General features: G+C 40.3%; 1 protein-coding gene across 3 annotated transcripts in view; it reads left to right on the top strand.

The window, feature by feature from the left end:
- The window catches only part of ptbp3 (polypyrimidine tract binding protein 3), an 80,962-nt gene that overhangs the window by 16,665 nt on the left and 48,217 nt on the right, over positions 1–16,080 (top strand). For all 3 annotated transcript variants that reach the window (XM_043715888.1, XM_043715898.1, XM_043715905.1), the window contains exon 2: positions 3,042–3,120. In XM_043715888.1, the coding sequence (XP_043571823.1) occupies positions 3,096–3,120 (25 nt within the window). In that variant the 5' untranslated portion in view covers positions 3,042–3,095. The remainder of the gene's footprint in view (positions 1–3,041; positions 3,121–16,080) is intronic.

Here is a 16,080-nt window from a genome sequence, read left to right on the forward strand (position 1 = left end):
AATCAACATTATGGAACTCTATTCACTGGTAGCATTGTGGCTGTACCAGCACTAGGCAGTGAGTCTGGAGGACTGCTGGCCACAGGCTTCTCAGTGTCCACTAGGGATGGTTAGTAGCTACAGTTAGTTATACCCATCAAGGTTCTCTCTAAGCTGCGTGGTCACACTGCCACTCTGAGGATAGGCTGTCTCTGAGGTCTCTGCAGACAGAAACATAATTACCCAGAATGCTGATGTCAACATCCATGAATTTATAAATCGCAGATGAAACCCTGGTTTGTTTTAACCCTTCTGTCCAATCATTTGTTGTCTCTTTCTCTTCAATATGGATCATATGGGGAATGGAGTGAAACAGAAGGTAAATCAGTATCCATTCCTGCTTCAGCCCTGTCATGTTCTTTTTCTTGAGATTCTTAAACGCTTGATACAACTGCAATACTCCAACTTTTTTGAACAGTCACAAATTATTTCAGCAAGTACAAGCTTTAGGAGGATCACTTAAGACTCTTCGCAATGCTTGCGGAGCATCTCAGCGAGGTTTTCTGAACAAGGGAACGGTTCCCCTTTATAGAGAATCCTACATCACCATCAGTAATGCCCACGAGCCAACCCCCTGCCACACCCCATAATCACATAATACCCAAAAACAAAGTATAGCAATTAGGTTATCTCTTCTCAAAGTGAGAGATTAGGTTATTCCTTGAAACAGTTGCGTGATTAGATGAGATTCCCTACAGTGTGGAAACAGGCCCTTCAGCCCAACAAATCCACACCGACCCAGACCCATTTCCTCTGACTAATGCACCTAACACTGGGCAATTTAGCATGGCCAATTCACCTAACCTGCACATTTTTGGACTGAGGGGGGAAACCGGAGCACCCGGAGGAAACCTGCACAGACACTGGGAGAATGTGCAAACTCCACACAGTCAGTCACCCAAGGCTGGAATCGAACCTGTGACCCTGGTGCTGAGAGGCAGCAGTGCGAGCCACTGAGCCAACTTAGGCTGTCACATCTTCCCTGCAAGAGAGGGAAAAAAAAACCCTCCCCCTCTCTGGCATCCAATTTCTTAGGTGTCAGCAAAACAAACTTAACGCTTTAACATCTCAGCCCCATTCGAGATCCAGTGAAATCTCAGCATCATAACATTTTTGGCAAGCGGTTGAAACAAAATGACTAACTTTAAACATGGGTATTAGTTAAAATGGCTTGAAGGTCTTGTTGAAGACTAGGTTGAAGAGATTGACAGTTATGAAAGCCAGATATTTTCATAACACTAAAATAACAATACTACAGATACTGGAAATTGAAATTAAACTAGTTTTTTTAAACTTCTGGGATGTAGACTTTTCTGGCTGTCCAGCATTTGTTGCCTGTCACTACCTGCCCTTGAGAAGGTAGGGTGCGCTGCCCTATAGAATTGCTACAATCCACATGCTGTCTGTTGACCCACAATGCCTTAGAGAGAAGGCTAAGATTTTGACCCAGCAATAGTGAAAAAAATGGTGATATAATTCCAAGTCAGAGTGATGAATGGCTTGGAGGGGAACTTGAATGTAATGGTGGTGTTCCTGTGTATCTGCTGGCCTTGTTATTCTAAAGGGAAGTGCTTGTACGTTTGTACAGGGTTTATTGTAAAGTTTTGCAGTGCATCTGGTAGTACACACTGCGCCTAAGCATTGGTGGAGGGAGTGGCGGTTTGAGGTTATGGTGCAAATCAAGTGGGCTACTTTGTCTAGAATGGTGTCAAGTTTCTTGAAGCTGCACCTGTCCAGGCAAGTTGGGTGTACTCCATCATACTCAGGATTTGTGTCTCCTACAGACAGACTTTGGGGAATTGGGTGAGTTACTTGCCACAGTATTCCAAGCTTCTGTTTATTAGCGAGTCCGGTTGAGTTTCTGGTCAGTGGTAACTTACATATAGGTTGATAAAATCAAGGCGAGTGGATAGATTGAGTAGCCAGGTGTCCATGTCCAGCTTCAATCTGTTATCAAATCTAGAACCGTCAAGCTCTCAGCAAGGATAGTCTTAACTATAAGTCCATCAAGGAAGCTTGTGCTTATTCCTGAAGTTGTTACTATGTGCAGCGTTAAGCTTCATATTGACTTTCTACATACTTGCAGTTGCTCATTTCAGCCTTCCTGTTGTGAAGGAACAAACATTTGAAACCAAATGCCACTCCCAGATAGAGGGAAAACGAAATGGTCCTTGTATGCCCCACCTTGTGGCTATTTGTAGGGCAATATAAGTTAAGATAATGTGATCAGATTACATTTTACATTTCCAAGTTGGAAGGATACAAGGCCAGGGATTGTGAAGAAGAGAACAACCGTTTAGTTTTTTTTTTAACTCCTCCATTCTTCCTGTCTCTTCATTTATTGAAATGTCATAAATAAAAAGTATTTACTATTTAATTAACTGAAATTTGAATTTGTTGGATGCTGCCTATCCTGTGTTGGTATGCTTGTTCAGCAGCCTATGTTCTTAAGTTTGCTCGTGAAAGTGAATTCGTCTTCAGAATACTCCTCTAACTGCAATGTGGTGCAGTTGAGAGACAAAAGGTATATTCTTAGAGGGAGCATTGCACTTTTTGGCAATTATAGTTTTGGATAAAAGTGTCAAGATATTGATTACCTAAGTTTATATCTAAGATTGCAAAGAGATACTCTTGCAGAAAAATGTTGGTAACTTCATAAATTTCTTTTGTCAATTTTCATTTGCTCCAAGCATTGAGCAAACGTGATCCCAATATGATCTTAGATATGCATGTGGTTTGTTAATGTACTTTTTAGGGACGGAAATCTGCTATTGCCTGTTTGGCATACATTTCATTGTAGATTCTGCAATATGGTCAATTCTTCAGTACCTTCTAGGCAATTAGGAGTGGGCATTATATGTTGGTGGTGCCCATATTACATGAGCATATAAAATAAAAACTTTGATTAAACACATCTGGTTCCACTTTATTTGTTAACAATGATTTTTGTATCAATCTGAGTTAAATGAGTCAAATTACTGAAGTATTTGAATTTTGTTTTCCAGCGGGGATCTGACGAGCTTCTTTCTGCTGGTCTTGTTAACGGCCCATCTACCATGAGCAATTCTACTCCAGCTACAGGTACTTGTGACTTGCCTATCAAATCTGATTAGTAATGGCATTTTGAATATCTGAAACTAAGTGACATCTTGCTTGCTGACACATTTTTAAATGTACTTAAAGTTATTATTTGACTAATCTGAAACTAATGCAACATGTTCAGTATTGTTGGATATTATAAATTATAGCACAGCACATTCTGAAAAAGTGAACACAGTGCTTTGAAAAGCTGGTGTCTTAACTATTGGTACATAAAAACTTATTTGTTTGTATAAATAGAGTTCTGACTTTGTGGTGACTTTTTGGTTGTAAAAATTAATTTCAACAATGGATTGTGTTGATTTGTAAGCATACTGTAATTCATTATAGTTTTAATCTTTTGTTCTTGCACTACATGTGGTGGTCTGGGCCCTGATTTTAATTTTGAAACTTCCCTTTGTTAAAACCATATTACGTTTTGCATATCTGCCCCTCATTATTTCATGAATCATAACTTTGAGCACAAGTTTATCTTTCTTTCCTAATTAGCGTGTTAGGGCATTAGAAATTGCAGTGAGTTGAAATACTATTTATTTACTATTGGGACTTGAATATGACTTTTAATTTTCTTTGCATGCTATTTGCTTAATGGCTCAGTCAATAATTGGCACACCGAAAATGGTTTTCAAGGGCTTGTGTTTCACCCCTGCCCTGTTGTAGGATGTTTTTGTGCTCTCTGTAGCTCTCACTCTTGCGTACTGGTGACTCCCTAGACTCATCATTTATTTACAACAAATAATATTGCCATAAATAATATACCAATGGAGAGGAAAGGCCATCATTTGTGGTAGTTGAAAGTTTATGGGACAGAAAAGGTTGCTGATGTGACTTTGAATTACTGTATAGTGTCTCATTTTAAAGTCCAGCTATTTGAATGTCAAGTGATAGCATGATTAGATTTCTTCAGACGTCCTACGGGTGTTGACCAGCAAACAAAAAACATTGTCTGGGTAGTGCAGTCTTGAAAATATTAGCCATATAAGGATATGAATATGCTTGGAACTGTACTACAACATGATTCACCACTCGTAGCCGAGGTGACAAGGAAACAAAAAATTGAGTTTGATATCATTGTTTCTCATTTGGCCTTAAACATAGGCACAAAACATGTATAAATTGTTTCAGTTAAAAATAAATTCTAATAGGTACTTAGGTTGCCAGTAGTCTAGCCTCTGGAGAATGATATTCAGGTCCTTGCCACTAGTGATTAATGATTTTAGCTAAATATTTACCGATCCAACAGAACAGCAGTGCCCAATTGGTTCATTGCTTCCTGACACATTGATTCCAACTCTGATAATTGTCAATTTTCAAATTATTTCCTGTAAAGTTTGAGTACTGTAACAGAGGATGGGTTCAGTTTTTGTCTGTGTCCATGGCAGGCAGTAGCAAGTTTCTTTTCTATACCTGGTGTTGTAAAACAAGTTCTTCCAACTAAATACGGGATGACAGAAGATATTACCAAGAAAGGCTCATGGAAATTAAATACTTGTGGCTGATGTGTCATGCATAAGCAATCAGGCCTGACTATTCCTGGAGTCACACAAAAGTTAAAGGCTTTACGTGGAGTCCCTAGTTTACCTGCCAGATATTTACAGGTTAACCGTAAATGTGGACCAGGTTTCTGTATTGAGCGTTGATTTATTAAAAATTGATGGATTATAATCACAGGAAAATAATTACAAACTTCCATTCTATCAGTACTAGTTAAAATTGTAACCCCTCCTTAACCCCCCCACAAAAAAAACCTACGCACATGTGTGCATGCACAGACCAAAACAATTGTTTTATGGCTAGAGGGGAGAATGGAACTGGGAACCTCCATTCAACAGCACAATCCACTAGATTTGATGATTTTGCTTGCCAGGACTTTGTGTCCTTGAGTTTCCTTTCTCCAGTCTCTTTTTCGCTTTGCAGGTCAAAAAACTGCTAAGTCTAAGTTAGTGGGTAGAGGGCCTAGCTTAAAGCAACTAATGGGAGAAGATAAACTGGCTTTCTTCAGCCGAGACATTTTCAATGAATAGGCACCACTTCCTCTTCCAGAGATTTAAAGACTTCTCACTTTATTGTTCATGTACACAAAAGCTGTTGATCTACCCAGGAACCAAAGTTGTCATCAGGCTGAACTTTGGCATCCAAAAGTGGTTACCATTCCTCAGACCAATTGTCAACCTGCTGTTTACCAAATCTTCCTATATATATATTCCAGTGTCAGGACCTCTCCTCTTACTTTATTTCCATTGCTTGCATTCAGTAGCTTGCCTTCTGATAGTACAGTAATTCCTTATTCAGTCTTTTTTGCAAAGTGGTGCAGTGAATTGCGAAAAAGACTGTGGTTAGCACTGCTGCCTCACAGCACCAGGGTCCCAGATTCAATTCCAGCCTCTGGCGACTATGTCTGTGCGGAGTTTGCACATTCTCCTCGTGTTTGTGTGGGTTTTCTTTGGGTGCTCCAGTTTCTTCCCACAGTCCAAAGATGTGCAGGTCAGGTGAATTGGCCATGCGAAATTGCCCATAGTGTTAGGTGCATGAGTCAGAGGGAAATGGGTCTGGGTCAATGTGGACTTGTTGGGCCGAAGGGCCTATTTCCACACTGTAGGGAATCTAATCTAAGAAAACGTAAAATGAACAAATACGACCTTTGCATTATGGTTAAAGTTGGAAGGTTGAAGCATTTACATGCTTTAGAAAACTTTTTTTAACTTAATTTGAGACGTAGTAGATTTTTTTTAACATTGCAAGTGCTGGAGAAGTGAAGGTCATCTTTACAGCATCTGCAGAGAGGAAAATTGAGTTAACATTTCTCACCAAGGGTCACTAGACTCTAAACGTTAACTTTCCTCTCTGTACGGAAGCTGTGAGACCACTGCATTTCTTCAGCACTTGTTTTTGAGCTCCAGAAAGCATCTACAGTTCGGTTTTAGATTTGCATATTCACAGAATAGGGTGGCACGGTGGCTGTGGTTCACACTGCTGTCTCTGTGCCAGGAACCTGGGTTTGATTCCACCCTTGAGCAACTGTCTGTATCAAGTTTGCACATGGTCCCTGTGTCTGAATGGGTTTCCTCCAGGTGCTCCGGTTTCTTCCCGCAGTCCAGAGCTGTGTAGTTTAAGTAGATTGGCTATGCTAAATAGCCCATTGTGTCCAGCGATGTAGAGCTTAGATGGATTAGGTATGGGAAATGCTGGACTACAGCGATAGGCTGGAGAGCTGAGTTTGGCTGGGATGCTCTTAGGAGAGTTGATGCAGACTCGATGGGCCAAATGGTCTGTTTCCACACTATGATTGTAATAAAACCATGTATGCATTCTCGACACGCGTGCACTGAGAAAGTACTCTGCTATATGTGTATTGAGATCAGATCACTGAAACTTGTCTTAGGTTTCAATGTCTGGTGACACATATTGCCTCTATCTGGCATTCTAAATGGAACAACAGAATTAAAAATAAAAAAAATTACATCCCAAAGATGAATAGAAGGTAACAAAGCTAGTCCAGAGAAGGCTAGGTACATTGACGCCAAAGGTTGGCTGGAATTTGTGTTCATCTTTTGGTTCAATTTCAGATGCCTTAAGTTAACATTTTCAGTCTGACAACAAGGTATATTTATGTACTATTGTGAATATAGTCAGTTTTTTTTTTAGGAGAATTGTAAATCCAAGTTTCTCAGCTGCATAGAAGATATTTGGGTAGAACTCCAAAAGCTTGCTCATAAAGTTAAGGTTTACAAGAATATGTCAAAAGGAGGAAAGGCAAGTGTAGAGAGTTTTAGTCAGGGAGTTCCAGACCTTTGGAGGGTTTAACATGGGGTTGCTCAATAGGCCAGCATTAGGAGTGCAGGATTCTCAAAACAACATGGAGCTGGAGAGGATTAAGGATGGAGCCCTGCAGGGCTTTATTAGCAAAGATGAGAATTTAAAAATTCAAGCGTGGAAAACAGCTTCCAATATGAAGTTAGGGTTGGACACGGTTGATGTGAGAGGAAGACTTGAAACATGTAGGCAGTTGGGTGACCTCAGGCTTACGGAGAGTTGATTTTGGAAGGCTCGTTAGGATTGTGTTGGATAAATCGCATGTAAAGATACCCAAGTACTGACTGAGGGTTTCAGTTGCATATGAAGCAAAGCAAGCATGGAATTAGGTGATGCTACAAAGGTGGAACTAGGCTCTGAATGCGATAGCTGTGTGGTCAGAAGTTTGTCACGGTCAAATCTGACACCTTTGACCTTGAGCAGTTGAGTGGGATAGGGTCACTGGTTAGCAAATTGAGTTGATTGCCATATTTAATTGGAAAAAAACTTCTGTTCATCCTGTGTTGGATATCGTACAAATTGCCTGAGGATATGTTGAAGGAGATGATATTCAAGTAGAACTGGATAGAATCATAGAGATATACAGTACGGAAACATACCCCTCAGTCCAATTAGTCCATGCTGACGAGCTATCTGAAATTATTCCAGTCTGAAAGCCAGCATTTGGCCCATGTCCCCCTCAACCCTTCCAAATTGTTTCCCTCCTGATGTCTTTTAAATGGTGTAATTGTGCCAGCCTCCACCCCTTCTGGCAGATCATTCCATACATGCACCACCCTCTGTGTGAAAAAGCTGCTCCTTTGGTCCCCTTTTAAATCTGGAAGCTTTTGTTCTGTTTTCAGTTGATGGTGCAAAGGCGCAATTTATAGATCAGAAATTAACAGTCAAGTATGGAGGCTGGAGATGTCAGACGTAATGGTGTTGGTTTCCAAAACTTTTTGAAGTTTGTTTTTCTCTCTTCTATCCCCATAATTTAAAAAAAGTCATTCAAGATACAAGCGAGCGAATAGCCAATTTCCTGTTGCTAGTTTTTGATGGTGGTTTTATTGGATTCTGTTGAATAGAACACTGATTTAACTACTTGCATCACTAATGTAACAGCATGCTCGATATACGATAGGCATATTACTTTGCCTCTATGTTTAAAGGGGTTGGCTCAACCATTACTACTTTTATAATGTTAAGAATGCTCTTATTGGTGATGCAGGCTGCTGGACTTCTAATCTCTCAATTCAGTTGCAAATCTTTACTCTCTAATCTTCTAATGGGCCACCTGTAACTTAGTTTGTGATGTGCTCAAATTTATAAAGTATTTTGAGGCCCTAGCTTCAGAGGTCATGATGTACCTGTATGATGCTTGATCAGAACACAACTTCAAAACTCTCAAGTTCTGGTCGCTAAGAAGCGAAACTATTGGGCCACAGACATTGCTTGCCAATGCTTAAGTTCATATGTCGTGGTAGTGATGGAAACGCACTGGTGCTGTCTTTTGACTGTGGTCTGGTTCAGCTTCATACAGTTGAAGGATAGGGTTGGAGTTGATAGCAGGAACAGAAGATAATTATGAAATCAACAGATTCAAAATCATTGTTTCTTTAATGTACCGACAAGAAATTGTTGATTTCATTTAAAGTAACACTATTTTCGTCTTAACCGATAAGTGTCTTCCAAGTAAAATGCTTACAGTTTGTCAAAAATTTCTAGCAGCTTTATTGAGATGCTAATATGCGAGCGGAAAGGTCCCTAATTGTTACATAATCTGAGCGCTTTTGCTTCACTGCATCTATTTGGACCCACATTTGTGTTAGTGCATGCAGGAGAAATAGCTGCTATTCTCTATTAATGTTCATTTGCTTGCATACAGGACCTTATTTTAAATTCTGTTCAGTTTGTTTGAGGCCACTTTCCATTCTGTGTACTATCTGTCATATATGTTAAGATAATCTTTTGTAAAGGCCATAGCTTACACCAGGGATCGTGTCACATACAGGTGACCCCACTGCACCACACAGATGCGCTGTCATGTGCTCACGGACGCTCCTGCAGACACGCTCTCGCTCTCTCTCGCTCTCAGACTTATACCCCTTTGCATTCTCTCATAAGTTTGTGGTCTGAATTTGTGCTTGCATAATTGCATTTTATTTTGCTCATAAACTGCATGAATCCACATAAGTTTCTTTAAATCCCTTTTTTAGATTAGAATTAGTCTGAATATTGGGCCACAGACAACCTCATTTAGGGTACCTAATACCTTCAATGCATTATGTAGGCTGACATGGCACCTATTGTTAAAGTAACTTTTTACATAAAAAAAAGTTCTGGGATTTACATATGAAAGAACTGAAACCAACATGTTCATTCTAAAAGATGAGATTTAACAAACAATCCAGGTCTTGTTAAAAATATAATTTCAGCTACATCACACTGTAAACTTTGTGCTATAAATTCTGTCTTACAATCTTACCTTATACTCCACAACCACTTGATAAAGGAGCAGTGCTCCGAAAGCTAGTGCTTCCAAATAAACCTGTTGGCTTATAACCTAATGTTGTGTGAATTTAATTTTGTACATCCCAGTCCAACACCTGCACCTCCAAATCATGACACCAAGGATTAATCTTGTGCCACATTTCCACCCTGAATGTTGATTTTTAGTGACCACACCTTGAGAGTTTTGAAGTTGTGTTCTAATCAAGCATCATACAAGTACATGGTGACCTCTGAAGTATTTTCTTTTGGACAAATGATTTTTGAAAGATGGTGAATGCTGCTTCACAACATTTGGATGTATTCAACACATGAGCTGTGTGACTTGACTTTATTCAAGGCTGTACTTATAAATAATTCATAGTCATTGCCTGCCATTTGTGTGGCATATATGTTAGTTGCCACTTATCAGCCCAAACTCTGATATTGCTCAAAGTTTGTTGTATTTGAACATGGACTCCTTTTTAATATCTGAGCAGTTGCACATGATGCTGAACACTTGGGAATTGTCAGCACATGGTGCTGAACACTTGCAATCATCGGCACATAGCTGCACTTTTGACCTTGTGATGGAGCAAAGGCCATTGAAGCAGCTGAAGATGGTTGGGCCTAGGGCACTGTCCTGTGGAACTCCTCAGAGTCATGGAACTGAGATGACTGGCCTCCAAAGCCATAATGGTCTTCCTATGTTCTTTATATGATTGTAACCAGTGGAGAGTTAACCCACCCCCACTTCCCATGGATTCCAATTTTGCTAGCTGTCCTTGATGCCATATTCAATTGGATGTGTCCCTGATGCCAAAGACTGTCATTCTCAACTCCCGGCTGGAATTCAGCCTTTCTTTTGAATTGAGGTTGTAAATGAGGTCAGGAGTTGAATGGTCCTGGCACAATCAAAACTAGACATATTAAGCAGGCTGACGCTCATCTGGTGCTGCTTAGTAGCGCTGTTGGTGACACCTTCAGTATCCACTGCTTCTGATAATTTCTTGATATCATGCAGAACGAACTGAGTTGTCTGAAGTTTGGCATCTGTTCTGGGACCACTGGAGGAGGCAGAGATGAATCATCCTCTTGACTGTTCTGCCTGAAGATGGTTGCAAATGTCTCAGCCTTCGCCTTATATTTAGCACTAATGTGCCTGGCTTTTCTATTTTTGGACGAGGCAACTTCACAAATATCCCCATCTTCAGTGCGTTGTTTAATTTTACAGTGCCATTCATGACTGATTGTAGCAGGACTTCAGAGCTTAGATCTAATTGTGGGATTATTTTACTCTCTTTATCCTTGCTGTCCTGCTGTTTGACATGCAGGTAGTCTTTGTTTGGTAGCTGCTTCAGTTTGACACCAGGTTGCCTTGTTTCTGACCAAGTTTTGTATTTCTCCACTCCCATTCTGGGAGAACAGTTTCAACTCCCATACCCATCTGTATTCTGCAAGTTATCCAATTCTTAATTCCCACATTTTCTCCTGTACTCTCCTTTTCTGTATTTGAATTACTTTCTTTTTGGTAGAGACTTAACAAAGATCTTGTGCAAGTCTTAAGTTGATCCCTTTGCAGAATTTTTCATCATCTATTTAAGTTGTATAAGGAAATTGATAAAACAAGTCAATTGTGCTTTTGAACATCTCAGACTTGCAAGATCCAAAGTCATTTCTCAAAGGAACTTTCTTGTCAGTTTATTAGTTGTATCATTTGAACTATCAAAATTGATATATGCAGTTTAACATAATACAATTTTTAAGTCCTTAAATTAACAGGTCTGTTTTTGAACACTTTTTGTTTGTAGAATTGTGGTTCTTCCTCACTACTGTTGAAATTTTGGAACGGTGCACCAAACCATGAATGTAAAATTTTTGGCCAACTTTTCACTGTGGGTGCAATTTTAATGGCCTGATTTTTGGAATGACAGAATTCTACCTGAGGGAATAGTTAAAATTATTCTGTAATAATTGATTTTTATCGTACTTTCAATTTTTGAAGAAAATGCTAGTTAAACAATGTTAGATCAAGATATAATTTTAACTGTTTTAACTTCAGTCAATTTAAAATCTAGTTGATTCATTGAGGCAGTTGTTTTCAGTGAAAATGCTTTTGTGGTGTTTCTTCTTGACTGAAACAGTTTATCTTGAAAGGGCTTACTGATACAGATTTTGAAGCATACATTGTACCCGTTAATACAAGAGGCCATTATAAGCAGATGTTTGTTGTAGCGTCTGGCTTAAACTGTATTGCTTTATTTTGTTCTGCACCATTTGATCTAGTTTTTTGTTTTGGAACAGCAATGTGTTGCACACTGAGTACTCTTCAAGGATTCAGTCTTGAGAACCCTTTGCCACAGAACTTGGGGACGGGAGCAGTTCATGGGCTTATTTTAATGGCAGAGAAATTGATTTGTGATCAGTAGCGGAATCGAGGGTTATGGGAAAAGAATAGCAAAGTGATTGTGAAGAATGTCAGGACCGACAATGATCTTGTTGAATGATGGAGCTGTCTAGAGGGGTTGAATGGCCCGCTCTTGTTCCTATTTCTTGTCTTAATGTAGTTCAACTGCATGGGAAGTAACTAGTGTGAAGGCTTAGAACAAGTAAATTTCTTAAAGATTCTGCATTCGACCAAGTTCTTCAGGTTTCATTCACTGAAAATTACTGTGAACAAATTAGGGAGATTTGTAACAAACGTTGCAGAGGGTTAGGTAAGGGAATAGTTAAGCTCCTGAAATTAATTGGTGAGGAGGGCTAGATGGAATGATGGGAAATGTAACATCCTGTGTTTGTCAAGGTTGACTTCCTAATTGTGAATTCAGCATTCCCAACAAGACCCTGCTGGTCCCATCTGCCAGCATTTGGCCCATATTCCTCTAAGCCCTTTATGTTTATATACCAGCCAGTTGCCACTTGAATGTTGCAATTGTACCCACCTCCACCACTTCCTCTAGCAGCTCATTCCATACATGCACCACTCTCTGTGTGAAAATGTTGCCTTTTAGTTCCCTTTTAAATCTTTCCCCTCTCACCTTAAACCTATGCCCTTTCAGTTTTGGACTCCCCTATGCTGGTGAAATAACTTCTGGCTGTTCACCCTATCCATGCTCCTCGTGATTTTAGGTCATACTCGGCCTCTGTTACTTCAGGGAAAGCAGCCCCAGCCTATTCAGCCTCTCTCTATAGCTTGAACCCTCCAGCTCTGGCAACATCCTTGTAAATCTTTTCTGAACCCTCCCAAGTTTCACAACATCCTTCCCAATTTAGATAAATGTGAGGTGTTGCATTTTGGTAAGAGAAACCAGGGCAGCAATTAGACAGTTAATGGTAGCACTCTGGGGAGTGTTGCAGAGCAGAGACACCAAGGCTTTCAGGTAGATAATTCTTTGAAAGTGGTGTCACATGTCGCCCAGAGTGGTGACAAAAGTATTTGATATGCTGGACTTCATTGTTTCGACCATTAAGTATAGAAATTGGGACGTCATGTTGTGGCTGTACAGAATCTTAGGCCACTTTTGGAATACAATGTATGGTTCTGGTTGCCTTCTGAGAGGAAGGATATAGTTAATTGGAGAGGGTACAGAGATGATTTACAAGGATGTTACCAGGACTGGAGGGTACAAGGAGAGGCTCGATAAGCTATACTCTTTTACACGGAGCATAGGAGGTTGAGGTGTGGCATTTATAGAAGTTTGTAAAATCATGAGGGGCATAGCTAAGCTGAATAGCAAAGGGCTTTTCTCCAGGGCAGGGAAGTCAAAAACTAAAGGGAATACGTTTAAAGTGAGAGGGAAAAATTTAAAAGGGACCTGAGGGGCAACTTTTACACAATGAGAGTGGTGCATATGTAGAATGAACTGCAGAGGAAGTGGTAGATGCAGGTACAGTCACACTTAGAAGACATGCGGACAGCTACATAAATAAGGAAGGTTTTGAGGGATATGGCCAAATAAGGCAAAAATGGGACTAGTTTAATTTGGGAAAACCTGGTCAGCATTTGTGTTGGACCCAGACTTCGGTTTCCTTGCAGTATGATTCTGACTCTTATCTTGCGTCATTTCATAGGATGACAGGAATAAGAGTTGGCCATTCAATCTATCAGGCCTGCACCACCTTTCAACTCAACTGTGGCTGATCATTCATTTCAAAGCCTTTATCTCACGGTATCAACATTTTTGGTATGATTGATCTACCACTTTAAATATCCTTGACGACCAAGTTTCCACAGCGCCTCGTATGCACAATTCCAAAAGTAAAACATCAATGCTCCTCCCACGTATGATCAAAAGTAGGATTGCTTACTGATGATTTTGACAGGGTTCAATAAACTCTGATTCCTCAGATGCTAAAGCTGCCTGTGCTGGAAGCAAGCATATAAGAGGCTGGGAATTCTACAGCTCAAAATATCCATGTCACAGCAGGCCATTTAATTGACATTAATGAATGCTTCAAATAATGTACATAATGTGCACTGACAGAAATACAGCACCAAACCTACATTACCAAATTTTCTTTGTCAGCATCTTGTACTCTACCATCTAAATGAAATAGAGCAGCTGACATAATGCCGATGACCACCTGCCGGTATTCCTCTAAAACACTTATCATCCCATCTTGGAAATATATTGTCAATCCTTTACTGTTCCTGAGACAATCTCCTGGGACACTTTTCCTAATAGTACTGTTGAGTGTACTCCAGACTGCAGAAGTTTAAGAAGTAATTTGACATCAACAGCAGTTGGGAATTGGAAATAGCCGCTGGCCTTGTGAGATTGTCTTTCTTCCCAGGAATGAATAATTTTTTTAAAAAACAAGAGGCAATATAAGTCAAAGGTGTTTACACAAAGCAAACAGTAGGGGTTATTTCTGGAAGGAAAACATTGGAAAAGTAGCCAAGTTTTTACCATGCTTGCAACAAACTTACTTGGTTAACATATACAAACATGCGCATGGTTAGGCCATAGTTGGAGTCCAATGTGCTGTTTTGGCTTTCCATATTATAAAGGGGGTATAAATGGTGACATCTTGAAAAATATCCATATTAAAGAGGAGTTGGTGCTGGATGTCTTAATGCACATGAAGGTGGGTACATCCCTAGGATCTGATCTGGTGTACTCCAGAACTCTATTGGAAGTGATTTGCTGGGGCCCTTGTGGAGATATCTGTGACTATTGATGATACAAATGAGATGCTGCAAGACTGGAGGTTGGCAAATGTGCCACTATTTCAGAAAGGTGGTAAGGAAAAGCAGGGAACTCTAGACTGGTGAGCCTGACATTGGTGATGGGCAAGTTGTTGGAGGAAATTCTGTGGGACAGGATGTGCATGTATTTGGAAAGGCAAGGACTGATTAGGGACAGTCAACACTGCTTTGTGCGTAGCAAATCATGTCTCACTAATTTGAGTTTTTTGAAGAAGCAACAAAGATGATTGATGAGGGCAGAACGGTAGATGTGATCTGTATGGACTTCAGTAAGGCATTCAACAAGGTTCCTCGTGGTAGACTGGCTAGCATGGAATACAGGGAGAACTAGCGTTTTGGATACAGAACTGGTTCGAAGGTAGTAGACATAGGATGGTGGTGGAGGATTATTTTTCAGACTGGAGGACTTTGACCAGTGGTGTGCCACAATGATTAGTTCTAGGTCCACTGCTTTTTGTCATTTATAGAAATGATTTGAACCTGAACATAGAAGGTACAATTAGTAAATTTGCTGATAACATCAAAATTGGAGGTGTAGTGGACAGCGAAGAGGGTTACCTCAGATTACAACAGGATCTGGACCAGATGGGCCAATGGGCTGAGGAGTGGCTGATGGAGTTCAATTCAGATAAATGCGAGGTGCTGCATTTTGGAAAAGCAAATCTTAGCAGGACTTATACACTTAATGGGAAGGTCCTGGGAAGTGTTGCTGAACAAGGAGACCTTGGAGTGCAGGTTCATAGCTCCTTGAAAGTAGAGTCACAGGATAGTGAAGAAGACATTTTAGTATGCCTTTCTTTTATTGGTCAGAGCATTGAGCATAGGTGTTTGGAAGTCATGATGCAGCTGTACAGGACATTTGTTAGGCCACGATTGGATTGGTGCATGCAATTCTGGTCTTCCTCAAATCAGAACGATGATGTGAAACTTGAATGGATTCAGAAAAGATTTACAAGGATGTTGCAAAGGTTGGAGGATTTGAGCAACAAGGAGAGGCTGAATAGGCTGGGGCTGTTTTCCCTGGAGTGTCGGAGGCTGAGGGGTGACCTTCTAGAGGTTTATGAAATCGTGAGGGGCATGGATAGGGTTAACAGACAAAATCTTTCCTTGGGTTGGGGGAGTTCAAAATTAGAGGGCTTAGGTTTAGGGTGAGGAGGAAAAGATCTAAAAGGGACCTAAAGGGCAACCTTTCCACACCAAGGGTGGTGTGTGTATGGAATGAGCTACCAGAGGATGTGGTGGAGATGGGGACAATTACAACATTTAAAAGGCATCTGAATAGGAAGGGTTTAAGGGGATATTGGCCAAGTGCTGGCAAATGGGACTAGATTGGGTTAGGATATCTGGTCTGCATAGAAAAGTTAGATTGAAGGGTCTGTGTCCGTGCTGTACATCTCTATGACTATATAGAGGCACTGGAGAGATTACAGAAACTGTTTACCAGGAATTTGGGG

This window comes from Chiloscyllium plagiosum, chromosome 2 (assembly GCF_004010195.1).
Source record: "Chiloscyllium plagiosum isolate BGI_BamShark_2017 chromosome 2, ASM401019v2, whole genome shotgun sequence".
NCBI classification, from domain to species: Eukaryota; Metazoa; Chordata; class Chondrichthyes; order Orectolobiformes; family Hemiscylliidae; genus Chiloscyllium; species Chiloscyllium plagiosum.